We start from the raw sequence: 17,098 nt of genomic DNA on the forward strand, positions 1-17,098 counted from the left end.
ATGATAGAGGTAATCACAGAGAGATCTAGGATTGGACCTACTAAAGGATTTCCAAGAACTTTGGAGACCATGTCAATGATGGCAATGAAACTCAAATTGTAGAGTGGCATCTGTAAAATTAAATATTAAGAAATTGACAATTATAATGTGAATGTTTTTTAATTTCTTTTTTTTCCAAGATTTTATTTATTTATTCACGAGAGACAGAGAGAGAGAGAGAGACAGAGACAGAGACATAGGCAGAAGGAGAAGCAGGCTCCCCACAGAGAGCCCAATGTGGGACTCGAACCCAACCCGGAATTATGCCCTGAGCCAAAAGCAGACACCTAACCACTGAGCCACCCAGGTGTCCCTGTTTTTTTAATTTCATGACAAAAATAATATCCAATTAATTGGCTGAAGGCAGCTGTTTTTATATGATATTTTACCATGACTTTAATTTATCCTTTTATTTTCAATCAATCTTTAGAAATGGATTATAATTTTCTTCCCAATCAGAAGAATCTACTTTGGCTTACATTAGTGACTTTCTATGGTTACAAACATAATAATCAGCAAATTTGTTCTGTGGCCTTTATTACCAAGCCTTTATGCATCTCATAAGGTTAACCTTATCAATAATTTGCTAGTATATTACTTTTTTTGAAAGTTTAATTTTATCTTTGTATTTATATGGCATTAACTATAAAAGTCAAAAGTAGACACTGATATGTTAAGAATGCAGATAATTATCTTTCTGGGCATGGCAACAAGAGAATATAGTTCACAGCTTTAACATAAACTTTTTATAGCATTGCATTACTAATATATTAATACTGACATAAAAAATGTTTGTTGAGGGATGCCTGGGTGGCTCAGTGGTTGAGGGTCTGCTTTCAGCTCAGGCATGATCCTGGAGTCCCAGGATCAAGTCCCACATCGGGCTCCTTGCATGGAGCCTGCTTCTCCCTCTGCCTATGTCTCTGCCTCTGCCTGTGTGTCTCTCATGAATAAATAAATAAAAATCTTAAAAAAAAAAAGAAAAACTATTCCACAATATCCCTATAAAATAAGAGAAGTATCCTTATTTTAGACAGAGGGAGTTCAAAGAAAATAAAATGCAATAAGCACTACTATGATCCCCTCAGCTATTGTCCGTAAGTCATAATGATAAACAGACAGCACTTCCCTTGTTACCTATCCAGAGGCCCTAAAGGAACATTCCAATATTTTCCCGTTCATCTGTTGCAGCCTGAACAAGTCTCAGAACAGTATCAGAGCTGAGGATTCCCTTCTTTGTGGGGGGAAAAAAAGTAGAAGAAGTAGAAGAACTCAAAACTATTTTCTGATCCTTTTTAAAAACTCAAATGCTGGGATCCCTGGGTGGCGCAGCGGTTTGGCGCCTGCCTTTGGCCCAGGGCACGATCCGGGAGATCCGGGATCGAATCCCACGTCGGGCTCCCGGTGCATGGAGCCTGCTTCTCCCTCTGCCTGTGTCTCTGCCTCTCTCTCTCTCACTGTGTGCCTATCATGAATAAATAAAAATTAAAAAAAAAAAAAAAAACTCAAATGCTACCATTCAAATCTACCATCACCTCTCTAGGGACATACATAGGTATTCCCCCTGCTAATAGGCAGATTATTGAAACCATAGGAAATCTACAAACATGTGAATGGTATGTTTTCTTTCACTCGGTGATGCCTCAAACATCCATCTTTCCTTGGTCATTTCCCACTTTCCTAGGCTCAACCAGGAAACCCACCAAATGGCAAGTTATCTGGCAAACTGTTTATCCTGTCTGCTAATAAAATGACTAACCATATCCATTGCTCTTTTTTTTTTTTAAGATTTTATTTATTTATTCATGAGAGACACACACACAGAGAGAGAGAGAGAGAGAGAGAGAGAGAGGCAGAGACACAGGTAGGAGAAGCAGGCTCCCTGCAGGGAGCCGGATGTGGGACTCTATCCTGGGACTCCAGGATCACGCCCTGGGCTGAAGGCAGCACTAAACCACTGAGCCACCCCGGCTGCCCTCCATTGCTCTTTTAAAAACATGGAAACATATATACAAACACATATGTATATATATAAACACAGAGATATGTACCATATCCCTAAGATTATGCATTGGTAAATTTTCCATGTTTCATGCTGATTTTTTGAGAGAAATATATTTAACCAGGAAAGTACAAATAACAAAAACTAAAAATCATTTTTCTTTGTGACATTCCGTACACACAATATTTATGAAGACAATCAATCTTACAGCATAGAAACAAGACAGTTAGGAACCTTGGGGTTGGTGTGGATCCTTCTAGACATTTGCATGACTCTGAAGGTTTCTGCTACTTTGTCTATAAAATGGAACTGGTAATACTTACTCACTCTATATCCTTAACTTCCTTTGTGGTGAAAGCTGTCATACATATTTCCACACTGTGAGCAAAGAAAGTCCCTCAGTGGAAAACAGTCACAATAACTTCTCAAGTATAGCCCACCACTACAAATCTTTGAAACAAGAAATGGACCAGATCACCTGAAATAAAGCAGAAAGGTGACATTCATTTTAAGCCACCACAACTGGTAGGCCAAGAGTTAAGAAACAGTATGGTCATTAGCATTAAGAATTGCCTACAATAAAAATTTAGGGTTGCATGGTTTGGAAGCTGGGAGTTGAGGAAAATAAGCCATTTTCCTCCTCATGTTGAGGGCTAGGAGACTTCAAAATTTTAGAAGTTAATAAATGTATTAATAAGCTTCAAAAAGAATCTCGAAATTTTTCTATACCAGTATAGTACAGTATTCACCTCTAGAGTGAAATTGAAAGTTTCAAAACAAAAATTTCAAACGAACCCATTCTATGCCTGGGAATTTGACATCAAAAGGATTTGAGAACTATTATGAAGGGTACAAAAATCACAAATTCCTTCACTTAATCCAGGAAGCAAGTAAAGTCATGGGTATTTTTCCTAATTTTTTTTCCCTAATTTTTAAAATAAAAGAAGTGAATTAGCTTTTAGTGATTGAGCACATTCCCCATTATATGGTTTATTACACTTGTTACTTAGAATAATTAGGCCTTCTGGAAAATTGCCCTCTGAGAAATTTGATAGTCCATTTGATTAATATTTTAATGTAAGACTATACACTCAAGTCAGCTTAATAGTATATTAATATACTTAAAAACTATATACTGAAATCCTGAAGCAATCTCCTATTTCTTTGAAATACATGGTTATTAAACAGAAGTGAGTTAAAATATGTACAAATGAATTTTAAAATACACCATTTGTTTCTAAGTCTATGAAAAAAAAAAGGTATTTTTGCAACCAGGATCCAACTGGGCTGCTTTATATAGCCCCCAATCTCCCCACCCCCACCTACTCCACCCAAGGCCTGAGCTATACTAAAATTTTGCAAAGCCTTCCATTGTTCTCCCTGACACCAGATCAGCCAACACAAAAAAGCAACTGCCAGCTCAAAAGCAATCCGGTGATAGAGCCTGGTGCTATCTAATCAAGGGCAAAAGGTCACTTCCGAACAACTGGGCAATAAAAGATTATTTCTAGGGACAAAACAGAGAGGCCCAGAGGTGGGGGGTAGAAAGTGGGGAGGAGCTGGGAAGGAAGGAGGGCAAAAGGGCTCTCGTCTGTGGGAGGAAGTGCATTGACTCAAGGCAGCAGACGGGAACCATCTGGCTCCGTCAGAGGTCTGTTCTTAAGACAAGAGAGAAAGCCCCCTTTAAAAGGGCCAGTGACTCTGGGCTGTGCAATTCAAATTTTTAATAATATAAAACCAGCTTTCCCAGGCACAGAAAAAATCAGAGAGAGAGAGACAGAGAGACAGAGAGAAAGAGAGAAAGAGAGAAGAAATCTTTTCCCAGATAGGAGATACCTTCACAAATGCTGAGTGGAGGATGCATTGCTTTTCAGTAAATAAACTCTCTTGATAAATACTAAGTAGATGGCCCAGCAAATAGCATTTAAGTATTATTTAAAGTTAACCTTAAGGTAAAATACACATACAGACACACATAATTTTTAAAAGAATATAAAATCCTTTTAATGATACAGTGGTACTAACTTCTTCCTCTGTCCTCCTACTTCACCCCTCCCCTCCCCCATGCTCTCTAATCCTCTTCCTTTGGTACTTTTCTCACTTGTTCTTATTGAAGCACCTTGGAATGGGTACAAGGTAAGTCAAGGGCCCTATTATATTCAGCCTAGATGCCTTGGTCTAGGGAAAGATAGAATTACAGGCAGTGTACTCTATTTTTCCCACCCCCCATCCCCAACAAAAAGTCAGTACCAAGTAAACTATGTCCTCAATTTTCTCATCTGTGATTTTTTTTTTTTAAACCACTGAGTAATTACCAACTGAAATAGAAAGTGCTCAGGCTGAGAGACCACTGCTGGCTGTGTGGCTGCAAACAGGAGATCCTAATTACAGTAATTCAAAATCCACAGGACAGGAAGCCAAATCATTTTTAGACTTTCTTCTTCTTCTTCTCCTTCTTCTCCTTCTTCTCCTTCTTCCTTTTTTCTTTTGGAGGAGTAGAGCATGGCTAACAGACCAGCTGATCTGAGACAGTTCAGGGTGGGCCACGGTAGGATATTCATGTTTCTAAATATGAACGTCTTTTAAAAATGGCTGTGTCCAAGAATTGGGATTTGGAATAAATGTCTGCCAACCACTCCAGCAGTACTGCTAGAAAGGAAATAGAACTTTAAATGTCTTCTCCTAGGACAACTAAACCTTTGTCCCAATGGAACACACTGAGAAACTGTTCTACAGAGGAAATTTCATGTAAGTAGGAAACAGAAACATAGATAAAATTGAAACTTGCTTTTTTGACATCTATCATAGTCATGAGAAAACTACTGATATATTATAAAAATTATAACATAAATATATATTAAGATTTCCTCTCATGAAGAATACCATAGGTGAATTTAAATGCCATATTGTACATAAACAAGTAATAATAATAATGGTGGTGGTGGTGGTGAACTTTTTTTTTTTTGAAAGATTTTATTTATTTATTCATGAGAGACATATAGAGAGAGGCAGACACATAGGCAGGGGGAGAAGCAGACTCCCTGAGGGGAGTCTGATACAGGACTCAATCCCAGGACCCCAGGATCACAACCTGAGCCAAAGGCAGACACCCAATCACTGAGCCACTCAGGCATCCTGGTGGTCAACTTTTATTATATGTTCAGTATACACTGAGTAATAGATATAATGGAATTGCCATAGAAAGGTACCCAAAATCCATTTCCTCAAGGAATTTATCATATCAAAGTGGTGGGATAAACCCACTTGGAAAACATGCAAAAGAATATATAGATAAGGCCAATACTAATTGTTCCTTAATGCTTAAGGGATACAGGAATACAATGTGCTCTGAATTAGGTAGAGTTCTTTTGGGAAAAGATGAATTTCAAACAAAATTTTAAAGAAACGTAGACACGTGCTTTGGACATTGGTCTTTCTAGCCAAGGAAGTTTAAAGGTGGGACAAGAAAATCTGAGTCTGCTCAACTGGATTTGATGCTCTGAGCAGAAGAGATACAACAGATGAGGACAGTTTAGAGAGCAAGGCCTGCTGGAGAGGAGGGTACAGAAAAGATTATAGTTTAAAAGTCATGAGCTTCAAATGTAAATCAAAACCTCAAGACGCTTAAGATGGATATTATTTTTTAAATATAGCAAGTGTTAGTGAGGATGTGGAGAAATTGGAACTCTTATGCACTGTTGGTGGGAATGTAAAATGGTACAGCCACTAAAGAAAAAAGTATGGTGGTTCCTCAAAAAAATTCAACATAGAATGATCTCATGATTCAGCTTCTGGGTATACACTCAAAGGAATTGAAAGTGGGCACACAAAACAGAACACTGTATGTCCATGTTCGAAGCACCATTATTCACAATAGCCAAAAGGTAGAAAACAACCCAAATGTCCATCAACAGAAAAATGGATAAACAAAATGTGGTATATACATACAGTGGAATATTACTCAGTCTTAAAAGGGAATGGAATTCTGACACATGGTACAATATCCATGGACTTTGAAGACATTATGCTACGTGAATAAGCCAGACAAAAAAGGACATATAATGTATAATTCTCACCATATGAGATACCTAGAGTAGACAAATTCATAGAGACAGAAAGTAGAATAACAGCTAGGGGCTGAGTAAGAGGGTAATGGGGAGTTATGATTTCATGGGTATAGGGTTTTGGTTTGAAATGATGAAAAATTTCTGGAAATGGATAGCAGTGATGATTGTACAAGGTAAATGTACTTAGTGCCACTGGATGGTACAGTTAAAAAATGGTTAAAATGGTAAGTTGTATGTTATGTATATTTTATCACAATAAAAATAATGCAGTAAGATAAAATTTTAAAAAGAAAAAAGATGAACTTCAAAGTCAATGAGGCTAGCTTTAACAACCATCTCTGCCATTTAACAGCCATGTGACCATGGGCAAGGTACTTGCTCATTGAGGTCTGAATTCCTTAACTATGGAATGGAGATAAATAAATTCATAAATACAAGAAATAATGTAAAGCACCCATACCACAGAGAATATGAATTAACTAGAATTCTTGGTTGCAAGAAATGGAACCACAAATGACCTGCCTTAGGGACTTTATTGGCTTATTGAAGCAAACTCCAAGAGGGTCAAAGAACAACTGGAACTAAGCCGCCATCCAATTTAAAATCAAGTTCTTTTAATCTCACCTGTCATTTCTGCATAGTAGTTTCTCTGACTGCTAGAGAATATGACTCATGGGATTTTAGGCAGACATTTCTATGCTTTCACAATTGGATAAGAAGAACTCTTCCTTTGGTACTGTTTGAAAAATCCTGGGGAAAGATTTTGATTGGACTTGGTCACATGCTGAAGCCCTAGCCCAGTCACTGTGGCTGGGCTAGGAAAGTGAGAAAACCCCCACTGGGTGACTATTACAGCCAATTTAGGAAATAATAATCTAGATTTTATATACAAGATAAACTGGAACCATCTTAGATATCCGAACAGAGAAATTATCATTTAATTCAAGAAATATACATTTCATTTTGTTTTGAATTAATTCAGTCACTCATTAATACTCATTAGTCACTCATTAACACTAAGTTAATACATATAATTTTCTGAATAACTGAAATTTAGTCTCCTAAATATTAACATTTTTATTTTGAACTTTAAAATATATTTTTTGTGCCAAAATATAAAGACAACTTACTTATTCATTAAGTTCATTTATCATGAAAATAAAATATACTGGGTTGCAATATACTACTACTTTCAGGAAAAATTTTGGTGCTCAGAACTGCTTGAATCCTTCACTCCAAGACCCAGAGAACATCTTTAGGTCAACATTCGTTACTTCTCTTGTTACTTTTCTCATTTTTCTGCTGCAAAAACCAAAAGAACAACAACAACAAAAAACCCCACCCTTTCATCTTTCATCCTGCTTTTAATTGCTGAGTATTGACCATCCAGACAATTAATGACTGTAAGTAAAATAAGTTTTCAGGATATATTTTATAGGCAAAAAAGTAGATTGGCTTTGATCCAAAGAATTATTATAGGTGTTCAAGGATTTGTTCTTCAGGTTCAAAAAAGTGTTTTTGGAAAATTGGAAGCTAACCTTTGCCTGAAATCCAGGTACTTCACAATATTAAGTCAAGACATATTAAATCTTATGGTGAAATCAAAGATGCCTGAGACATTGAAAGTTTCTAACCTAGTCATTAAAACACTTATAAAAATGAACTATAAAGAGAATACCATCAAGTTTAAACTGCTTGGTTTGGATATATACTAGAAATTCAGAGGAAATATGTTAGAATATTTGCAAGGCAAGTTTATTTAACCCAACCCATATATTGGTTATTGAATTGCTCAACTAGATTTTCTGAAGAAGTATTAACTAGACTAAGACAATCTCGCCTCTAAGGTATATCATTAAAGTGACTGACAGGGGGATCCCTGGGTGGCTCAGCGGTTTAGCGCCTGCCTTTGGCCCAGGGCTCAATCCTGGAGGCCCAGGATCAAGTCCCACATCCCACGTCATGCTCCGGGCATGGAGCCTGCTTCTCCCTCCTCCTGTGTCTTTGCCCCTGCCCCCCGCCTCTGTCTATCATAAATAAATAAATAAATCTTAAAATAAAATAAAGTGACTGACAAAGTAGCTACTGACACAGAGAATTCTCACAGTCAGTACAATAATTCTTATTGATACTTCATGATTTCCACAATTTCTCTTCAAGGTTACTTTGACTTTGCTCTTGACCAACGTATTGATGGTTCTGGCAATGACATGTTTAAGGGGAAAACGACCCAGAAGGAGCATGGAGAACATGTATACTCTCTTTACTTATTTCACAGTCTTCAGAAAGACTTGTGATATTACCATCTCTCACCCAAAAACATAAAGTCCATGGCCTAGTATTTTCAGTAGCAAATGCTCCAATTCTTGAAGAATTTAATCAAATTTGTGATTACATATTCTTAAGAGGAAGTGAGCGTTGAAGAGAAGATTACGGAGGGCAGGAGAAATCCAAGAGCTCTCTTCCCTGTTTTTCTCTTTCAGAAAGTCTAGTATGCATAGAAAATATTATTTTTCTCATGTGATTAGAAGAAATAGTGATAAAACATAAAGAGTAACCACAAGCAAAAAGAATGCAGTTCCTATATACACTAACTGCCTCCCATTCTAGGAGGGCAAACCCACAGATAAAACCTGTGCCCCTGCCAAGGTCTGCCAAGGCGTTAAGTCTCTCCAGCTATGTAAACTGTGGAGAGTTTGCAAAGGAACAAATCTAGGACATAACCCCCTTGAAAACAACAAAAGGGATACTTGTCCAGACATTCACATTGCATCATGCCACTTCACAACTTATAATGAGTCTAGAAAAAGAGGCATGGTTTTGGCATGGCCAGTCCTGTAGTTCTCATTCCATAAGACAGAGCAAGCACATCATCATTTTCTAGTCTATATTTTATCTGCTTGAATCCATCCAGTGAGACATTGACAAACTGTTAAATCAAACTAAGCCAAATCAATGTGGGTTTTTGTTTGGTTTTGCTATAAATTGTAAAACTTATCAGCAATCAATCAAGGCCTGATATATTTATCTTATGGGTTTATCTAGGCAACTTTTCCTTTCCCTCATCCTATTTCACTGATAATTGGCTTCTAATATATAGAGTTTGGGGGAATTTTGTTTTCTGAGTATATGGGTTTTTTGGTATGTTTTCTATATAGAGTTCACACCATGCTAGATGTTTAAGTTGTAAACTTATACTACTGCACAAGTACTTACACTCAAACATCACACAGTGAGGAAGAAGAATTTTGCAGATAAAAACTCAGATAGGGATAGATGGAAAGATAGATACACAAACAGACCGGAAACTGATCAATGTGCCTTTTGTCACCATGAGATTTAGGGTATTATCTACTCCTAAATCTTCCATCTTTACCTAACAGATCAAATATTTAAACCTGTACATTGAGGAAGGAGCCTAGGTGGCACAGTGGTTGAGTGCCTGCCTTTGGCTCAGGTTGTGATCTTGGGGTCCTGGGATGGAGTCCCACATCAGGCTCCCTGTGGGAAGCCTGTTTCTCCCTCTGCTTATGTCTCTGCCTCTCTCTGTGTTTCTCATGAATAAATAAATAAAACCTTTAAAAAATAAATAAAACTGTACATTTAAAATAGCTACTATTTGGAAATGGCCATATCTGACATTCACTAAGTTAATAAAGTATTATCTAAAGTGTCAAAACAGGGGCAGCCTGGGTGGCTCACTGTTTAGCGCTGCCTTCAGCCCAGGGCATGATCCTAGAGTCCCGGGATCAAGTCCCACGTCAGGCTCCCTGCATGGGGCCTGCTTCTCCCTCTGCCTGTTTCTGTGCCTCTCTGTCTCTCATGAATAAATAAATACAATCTTTAAAAAAAATAAAAATAAAGTGTCAAAACATGTCCATTTCATGAATTCTTTTCTCCTAGCCTTTTTGAGTTTCTAAAAATTTTGCCAGAATTAACATAATTTTAGTTTTAGGTTTGGGTAAATTTGGATTCAAATTCTTCTATTTTCTGTAAACTTGGGAAAACTTACTGCCAATATTTATAATGTGAAATAGTAAAGGCCATAGCAATGTATATGTTTTAAAACTCAGTATGAGTTTTATAGTACATGATGTACTCTTATTGCCTTAAATCTGCTATTCAAATGATTAGAGGAGAATTAAGAAGACTAAAATCATGGTGCTTGGGTGGCTCAGTCAGTTTAGCACCTGACTCTCAGTTTTGGTTAAGTCATGATCTCAGGGTCGTGAGATCAAGCCCCACATCAGGCTCCACACTCAGCAGCAGAGTCTGCTGAAGATCCTCTTCCTCAGTCCCTCCCTACCATACATTTCTCTCTCTCTCTCTCTCTCTCTCTCCTAAATAAATAAATCTTAAAAAAAAAAAAGAAGAAGAAGAAGAAGAAGAAGAAGTAGATGAAGAAGAAGACTGAAGTCACAACTTCCTGCCCACAGCTTCTTTCTCCTGCCTTCATCTCTTTGGTCTCTCTAGCTACTTACACTGATGAAAGTATGGGAGGAAAAATACATTATTCACTGTCTTAGTACATTGGCAAAACAAAAAACACGCAGCTCAACAGTCCTCCTGTTGAATAGTGAAGAAGAGTGTTTAGCATGGCAAAGATTAGTTATATATGGCCCAGAGCCACTCCTGAGGAGCTTATTCACTAGCTGAAGAGTTGAAACTAACCTATAGTAAACATTACATTGCCAACTGAAGGCAATCCATCTGCTTTGGAAGTCAAAAGAGTTGGTAGGGCTGACAACCTCTCATGAAAGTTGAGGAGCTGCCCAACAGAGGTTTATATATAAAGACGTTATATATAAAGAGGTTAATATAAAGACGTTGCCTACCTCTACATGCAAGTAAGTCACTCTAATGCCTGCAGACCAAGGAATCCTTATCATAATGTTTGAAAGATTACCTTCTATCTAGAAGCCATGCTGCATTAGTCAACTAGTGCTGTCATAGCAAAATACCACAGACTGGGGGGGCTTGAACAACAGAAATTTATGTTCTCACCATTTTAGAGGCTTGAAGTCCAAGATCAAGTGCTGGCAAGATTGGTGTCTGGTGAGGCCTCTCTTCCTGTTTGGTAAATGGCCACCTTCTCACTGTATCCTCACATGGCCTTTCCTCTGTGTTGGCTGAGAGAGATAGACTTTCTCTTGTCTCTTCCTCTCCACATCAGAATTTCACACCAGTCCTATTGGATTATAAGGCTCCATCCTTATGACTTCACTTAACTTTTATTGCCTCCTTATTCCCCTACCTCCCAAATACAGTCATACTGTGAGTTAGGCCTCAACATAGGAATTTGGGGAGAATACAATTCAGTCCATATACATACCTTAAGTTAAGAGAGTTATGTAAGACTATCAGAAGATTATGATACTTAGGCCACACAATTTAGGCCCTTGTAAGTCTCCTTGGGGGGAAAAAATTCCGTCTCCAGTGAAATATGCTTTAGTTTATATTTGTAGATTTACTGAAGTTTGTCACATGAACTATTTTCTTGTTTTTGAGAATACTGTCTATTCCAAATATTTAGTTCCTTCTACATGGGCTCTGTATAAGATTTGCCTTTTAGAATGTAGTGCCAGGGGGCAAAATTTGTCTTCCATGAGAACTTCCTATAATTCCTTAAAATGCCAAGAACCTCATACTATAATATTTTCACTTTTTCTTCTAGTCTGGCAGGAAATTTTGGATCATATTGGAAGCTCAAACATAGAAAACTTATTTACTTATATTTGCAACCATCCTCTTACATGTTTTGCTTTTCATCCTGATTCTCTTATTACTTTTTTTAGTAAAAATTCTCTTAATATGCTTTTTTTAGCAGGTTCATTTTTCATATTTTCATGAAAAAGATAGTGTTTAAAAATATCCCTGGCACTAAAAGTGAAAATTGAAGCAGATTTTTAAAAATCAGATGGCAGATAGCAGTTTCTGTGAAAAAAATACCTACAAAAAAAAAAAAAAAAGAAACTAGAGAAGCTACCAAAGAAAAGAATTCTGATTTATCCTTAAGTTTTCACTCACTATACTCAGGAAAATGAATACCTAGCAATGATGATGAAAATAAAGTTTCATAAGCAGCAAAACCCATTTTAAAGTGGAAACAAAGCTTTCAACAGAATAAATTGATAATTTTAAGCTGTTATATACAAATTAACTTTCATACTGATTGGTAATATATCATCTTAGCTAGCAATAGTCACTAGGCAATAAGCTCTACCCTGTTGTTGATATGAGCCTACTGTTTTCTGCTTTGGACCTTCTATACCAGGTAGTGTATCACCAGACAGCACAGTTTAAAGAGTAAACAAAAGCAGCAGCAACAGCAGGACATCCAGGAGGAAAAGGACAGATGCCCTTTCTGAGTCTGCATGTGCTAGGATGTGACTTCAAGGCCTCTCTTACTAATAAGAATAATGCCTAAGGAAAAGTGGAGTTTTTTTTAAGCCTTAGAAACCATAGTTTCTGGAAAGGGAGTTTATGAAACAAAAGGTCAAAGAAATCAGAAACTAAAATATTTAGCCCTTTTATCATGGCACAAAATAAGTCCATTGGAATAACATGTTGCACTATGTTGTGCAAATGTTTTACACATGTTGTGTAAAAGTCCAGGAGATGCATTTACAAAATATCAGCAACATGTGTTGATGATATTTAAAATCTATCAATCATGTATGGATGCCAGGAAACAGTATGTTGTTGGATCACTGAACAAAGAAAAACTAACACAAAAAACTGAGCAAAGTCTTCCTGAAATTCTTCACAAATATGACAGACCTCCATAAAAACACTGCCTTGTATTGTGGTCCCAACTAAATTGAAAAAAAATTTAAGCAAAGGAATTTATATTCTGATAGGAGACTGATAGGAAGTCTCTAGACAAATAAATTTTCACAAAGTAGGTGAGAAGGACTAGGCTAAACCCTTTATGGAAAATTAGATCGAGATGGAGACTAAACATAAGCAACTATCTTCCCTATCTAAAACCTTCTGAAACAAATAGGAAAAATAACATGGAAGAGAATAACTCCTGAAGCATATTAGAAAACAAGAAAGGGTGCATTAGAAGACTACAAAATGCTGTCAAGGATATGAAACAATAGGAATTCTCACTTATTGCTGATGGGAATGCAAAAAAAGATATAGCACTTTGGAGAGGTTTGGCAGTTCCTTACAAAGTTAAATATACATTTACTGCTACGGACTGTTTGTGTGCCCTCAAATTCCTGTGTTGGAGTTGAATCTCCAGCATGATGATAATTGGAGGTAAAGCCTTTGGAAAGTATTTAGGTCATGAGGGTGTAGCCCTCCTGAATGGGATTAGTTCCCTTATAAAAGAGACTTCAGAGAGATCCCTCACCTCTCCCACCATGAGGACACAGCAAGAAGATGACCTTCTATGAACCAGGGAGATCCTCAATCAGACACTGAATCTGTTAGCACCTTGATCTTGGACTTCACAACCTCTATAATTGTAAGAAATCAATTTCTATTGTGTATGAGCCACCCAGTCTATGGTATTTTGTTATACCAGTCCAAAGGGACTAAAGAAATATATAAAATATATACATTTATTTCTCCATATGTCATGACAAGAAAGCCAAGAATCCCAGAAAAAAATTGCTGTTCATCTATTTACCATGCTCATACCCCACACTCTATTTCCACTGCACAATGGCACTTATTATAACATATAGCATTGCCTGTTTATATTCATACATGTCTCTTATTAGCACATCAGCTCTATCAGGGAAAATATTGTAGCTATCCTATTTAATGGTGTATCACTAGAACTCTAGCAAAAATTTTATAAATTTGTTGAACTGAATGACTCGATTCCAACTTAGATGAGAGAAGTGCCATATCTACAAAGAATGGCTGCATCATCAGTACATCCCATATTTATCTTGCCTCACTGCAGTAACCTAAGTGAACATTTTATAAATAAGTACAGCACCTAACTTTACATTTTTCAGAAAGTTAGTGATCCCTATTTAATATAGTGATTCAATACAAGGTGATTCAATACAAGGAGTAATAGAAATATGCTAAATTAATCAGCATATTTAAATTAATTTTGGAATAGCTTCCAAAGAAGAAATGGAACTTAGAAAATCAAATTCAATCTACTATTTTCCCAGTATTCCTTCATCTGGTAATATGGCAAACCTAGGACTCAGTTAAGCAATTTTTGAGCATCATACTATATGAAGCTCTTAAAAATATATCTATTTTGATTGGAACATTAAAAAAAAAAAACTATAGGTAAAGCCAACTTTTGAAAAAGGCACAGTTATAGATGAAATTTTAAAAATACACAAAACAAATGAAAATGGAAACACAACTTCCCAAAATCTATAGGATACAGCAAAAGCAGTTGTATGAGGAAAATTCATAGTGATACAGGCCTACCTCAAGAAACAAGAAAAATCCCAAGTAAACTATCTAACTTTACACTTAAAGGAACAAGAAGAAAAAAAAAAAAAGAACAAGCCAAGCCAAAAGTTAGTAGAAGGAAGGAAATAATAAAGATCAGGACAGAAATAAATTAGAATCTTCAAAAATAGAAAAGATCAATGAGACGAAAAGCTGGTTCTTTGCAAAGATAAACAAAATTGATAAAATTCCAGCAAGATTCATTAGGGAAAAAAAGAAAGCAGGCCCAAATAAATTTAGAAATAAAAGAGAAGTTATAACTGTTACTACAAAAGTACAAAGGATCATAAGAGATTACTATGAACATGTATACATCAACATGTTTCCTTTTTCTAGGAAAGCCTAGAAAAAATGGATAAATTCCTAGAAACACAATCTTCTGGGCCTGATCATAAAGAAATAGAAAATCTGAAGAGACTGATTACAAATAATGAGATTGAATCAGTAATTTAAAAGCTTCCCAAAAAAGAGAAGTCCAAGACCTGACAGCTTCACAGGTAAATTCTATGAAGCATTCATTTAAAGGAATTAGTACAGGGACCCACTGGAGCCCACAGCCCCCATGTGGGAGCCTGGCAAGCCCACCAAGGGGAAGTGCTTTAAGCTTCTAGGAATTTTATATATCAAAAATATTCCCTGTGCATGGGATTTGATATTGTATGGTTCATTAGGATTTGCTGTGCCTGACCTTGAACATTTTTTTGTTATGATGTTGGAGTATGAGGATTTATCTTGGTGACTTTAGGATGTTGGTTCCATTGTGGATATAATTATGGCAAAGCAAGAATCCAGGAAAGAACTTCCAGAGAAGGAATTAAAAATAAGATTTTATATGAAAGTACCCACCTTGATCCTGACAGAAAACAAACCAATGGCAACTCCAGCAGTTGAGCAGTCTCAAGCATAGAAAACCAAAATACAATTCATTGGAGTCTCTGTAAACAAAACTGAGGTCAATTCTATTAAACCTCATATGTACCATAAGGATTTCAATCAAGGAAATAAAGTATGTGTTAATCGAAGAAGGACCAGGAAGAGGAGGAGGAAGAGAGGGGGAGGGGAAAGAGAAGGGTAGGGGAGCGTGAGGGGAAGAAGAAAAGTAGTAGTAGTAATTAGTACCTATCTTCAAATTATTCCAAAAAAAATGAATAGAAAATAATGCTTCCAAACTCATTTTATGAGGCTAATATTATTACCCTGAGACCAAAACTAAAGACACCTCAAAAAAGAAAATCACAGGCCAATATCTCTGATAAACATGGATGCAGAAATCCCAACAAAATGTTAAGAAACCAAATCCAACAATGCATTAAAAGGATCATATACCATGATCAAATAGGATTTATTCCAGGGATGCAAGAATGTTCAACCACAGATCAATCAATGTGATACATCACATTAACAAAGAACGGAATAAAAATCTTATCATCATCTCAATAGATGTAGAAGAAGCATTTGACAAAATTCAACTTCCATTTATGATAGGAACTCTCAACAAAATGAGTATAAAAGGAATGTACCTCAACATAATAAAGGTCATATACGACAAACCCACAGTAGCATCACACTGAACAGTCAAAAGCTGAAAGCTTTCCCTCTAATATAAAGAAAAAGATATCTACTCTCTCCAGTCTTATTCAGTACAGTATTGAAGACTAGTCACAGCAATTAGGCAATAAAGTTAGAAAGTTAGGAATAAAACTGTCACTATTTGCAGATGACATGCTGCTATATATAAAAAAAAAACCCTAAAGATTCCACCAGAAAACTATTAGAAGAACTAATAAATGAATTCAGTAAAGTTATAGGATACAAAATTAACATACAGAAATCAGTTGTGTTTCTTTCTATACTAATAACAAGCTATCAGAAGGAGAAATTAAGAAAACAATCTCACTTATAATTGCATCAAAAAGAATAAAATACCTAGGAATAAATTTAACCAAGGAGGTGAAAACTCTAAGACACTGATGAAAGAGTGTGAAAATGACACAAATAAATGGAAATATATATGATGCTTATGAATTGGAAGAATTAATATCATAAAAATATCCACTCTATTCAAAGCAATCTATAGATTCAATGCAATCCCCACCAAAATACCAATGGCATTTTTCACAAACTAAAATAAAGAATCTTAAGATTTATATGGAACCACAGAAGACCCCAAATAGCCAAAGCAGTCTTGAGAAAGAACAAAGCTAGAGATATTACACTCCCTGATTTCAAACTACACTGCAAAGCTATAGTAATCAAAACAGCATGGTAGTGGCAGGAACACCAATACATAGATCAATGGAATAGAATAGAGAGCCCAGACATAGACCCATGCATATAGGTCAATTAATATATGACAAATAAGGCAATAAATACAATTGGGAAAAGACAGTCTCTTCAATAAATGGTGTTAGGAAAACTGGATAGCAAACATGCAAAATAATGAAACTGGACCACTTTCTTACACTATACACAAAAATAAATTCAAAATGGGTTAAAGACTTGAATGTAAAATCTGAAATCAGAAAAACTCTTAGAGGAAAACAGGCAGTAA

General features: G+C 36.2%; 1 protein-coding gene across 1 annotated transcript; it reads left to right on the top strand.

Moving 5' to 3' along the window:
• The first annotated feature begins 15,109 nt into the window (after positions 1–15,109).
• Positions 15,110–15,438, top strand: LOC112642714 (cytochrome c oxidase assembly protein COX20, mitochondrial-like). The gene is given in 2 exon segments (XM_035702062.1): positions 15,110–15,251; positions 15,254–15,438. Coding segments are annotated over 2 exon segments (327 nt in total).
• The last annotated feature ends 1,660 nt before the right edge of the window (positions 15,439–17,098 follow it).

This window comes from Canis lupus, chromosome 19 (assembly GCF_003254725.2).
Source record: "Canis lupus dingo isolate Sandy chromosome 19, ASM325472v2, whole genome shotgun sequence".
NCBI classification, from domain to species: Eukaryota; Metazoa; Chordata; class Mammalia; order Carnivora; family Canidae; genus Canis; species Canis lupus.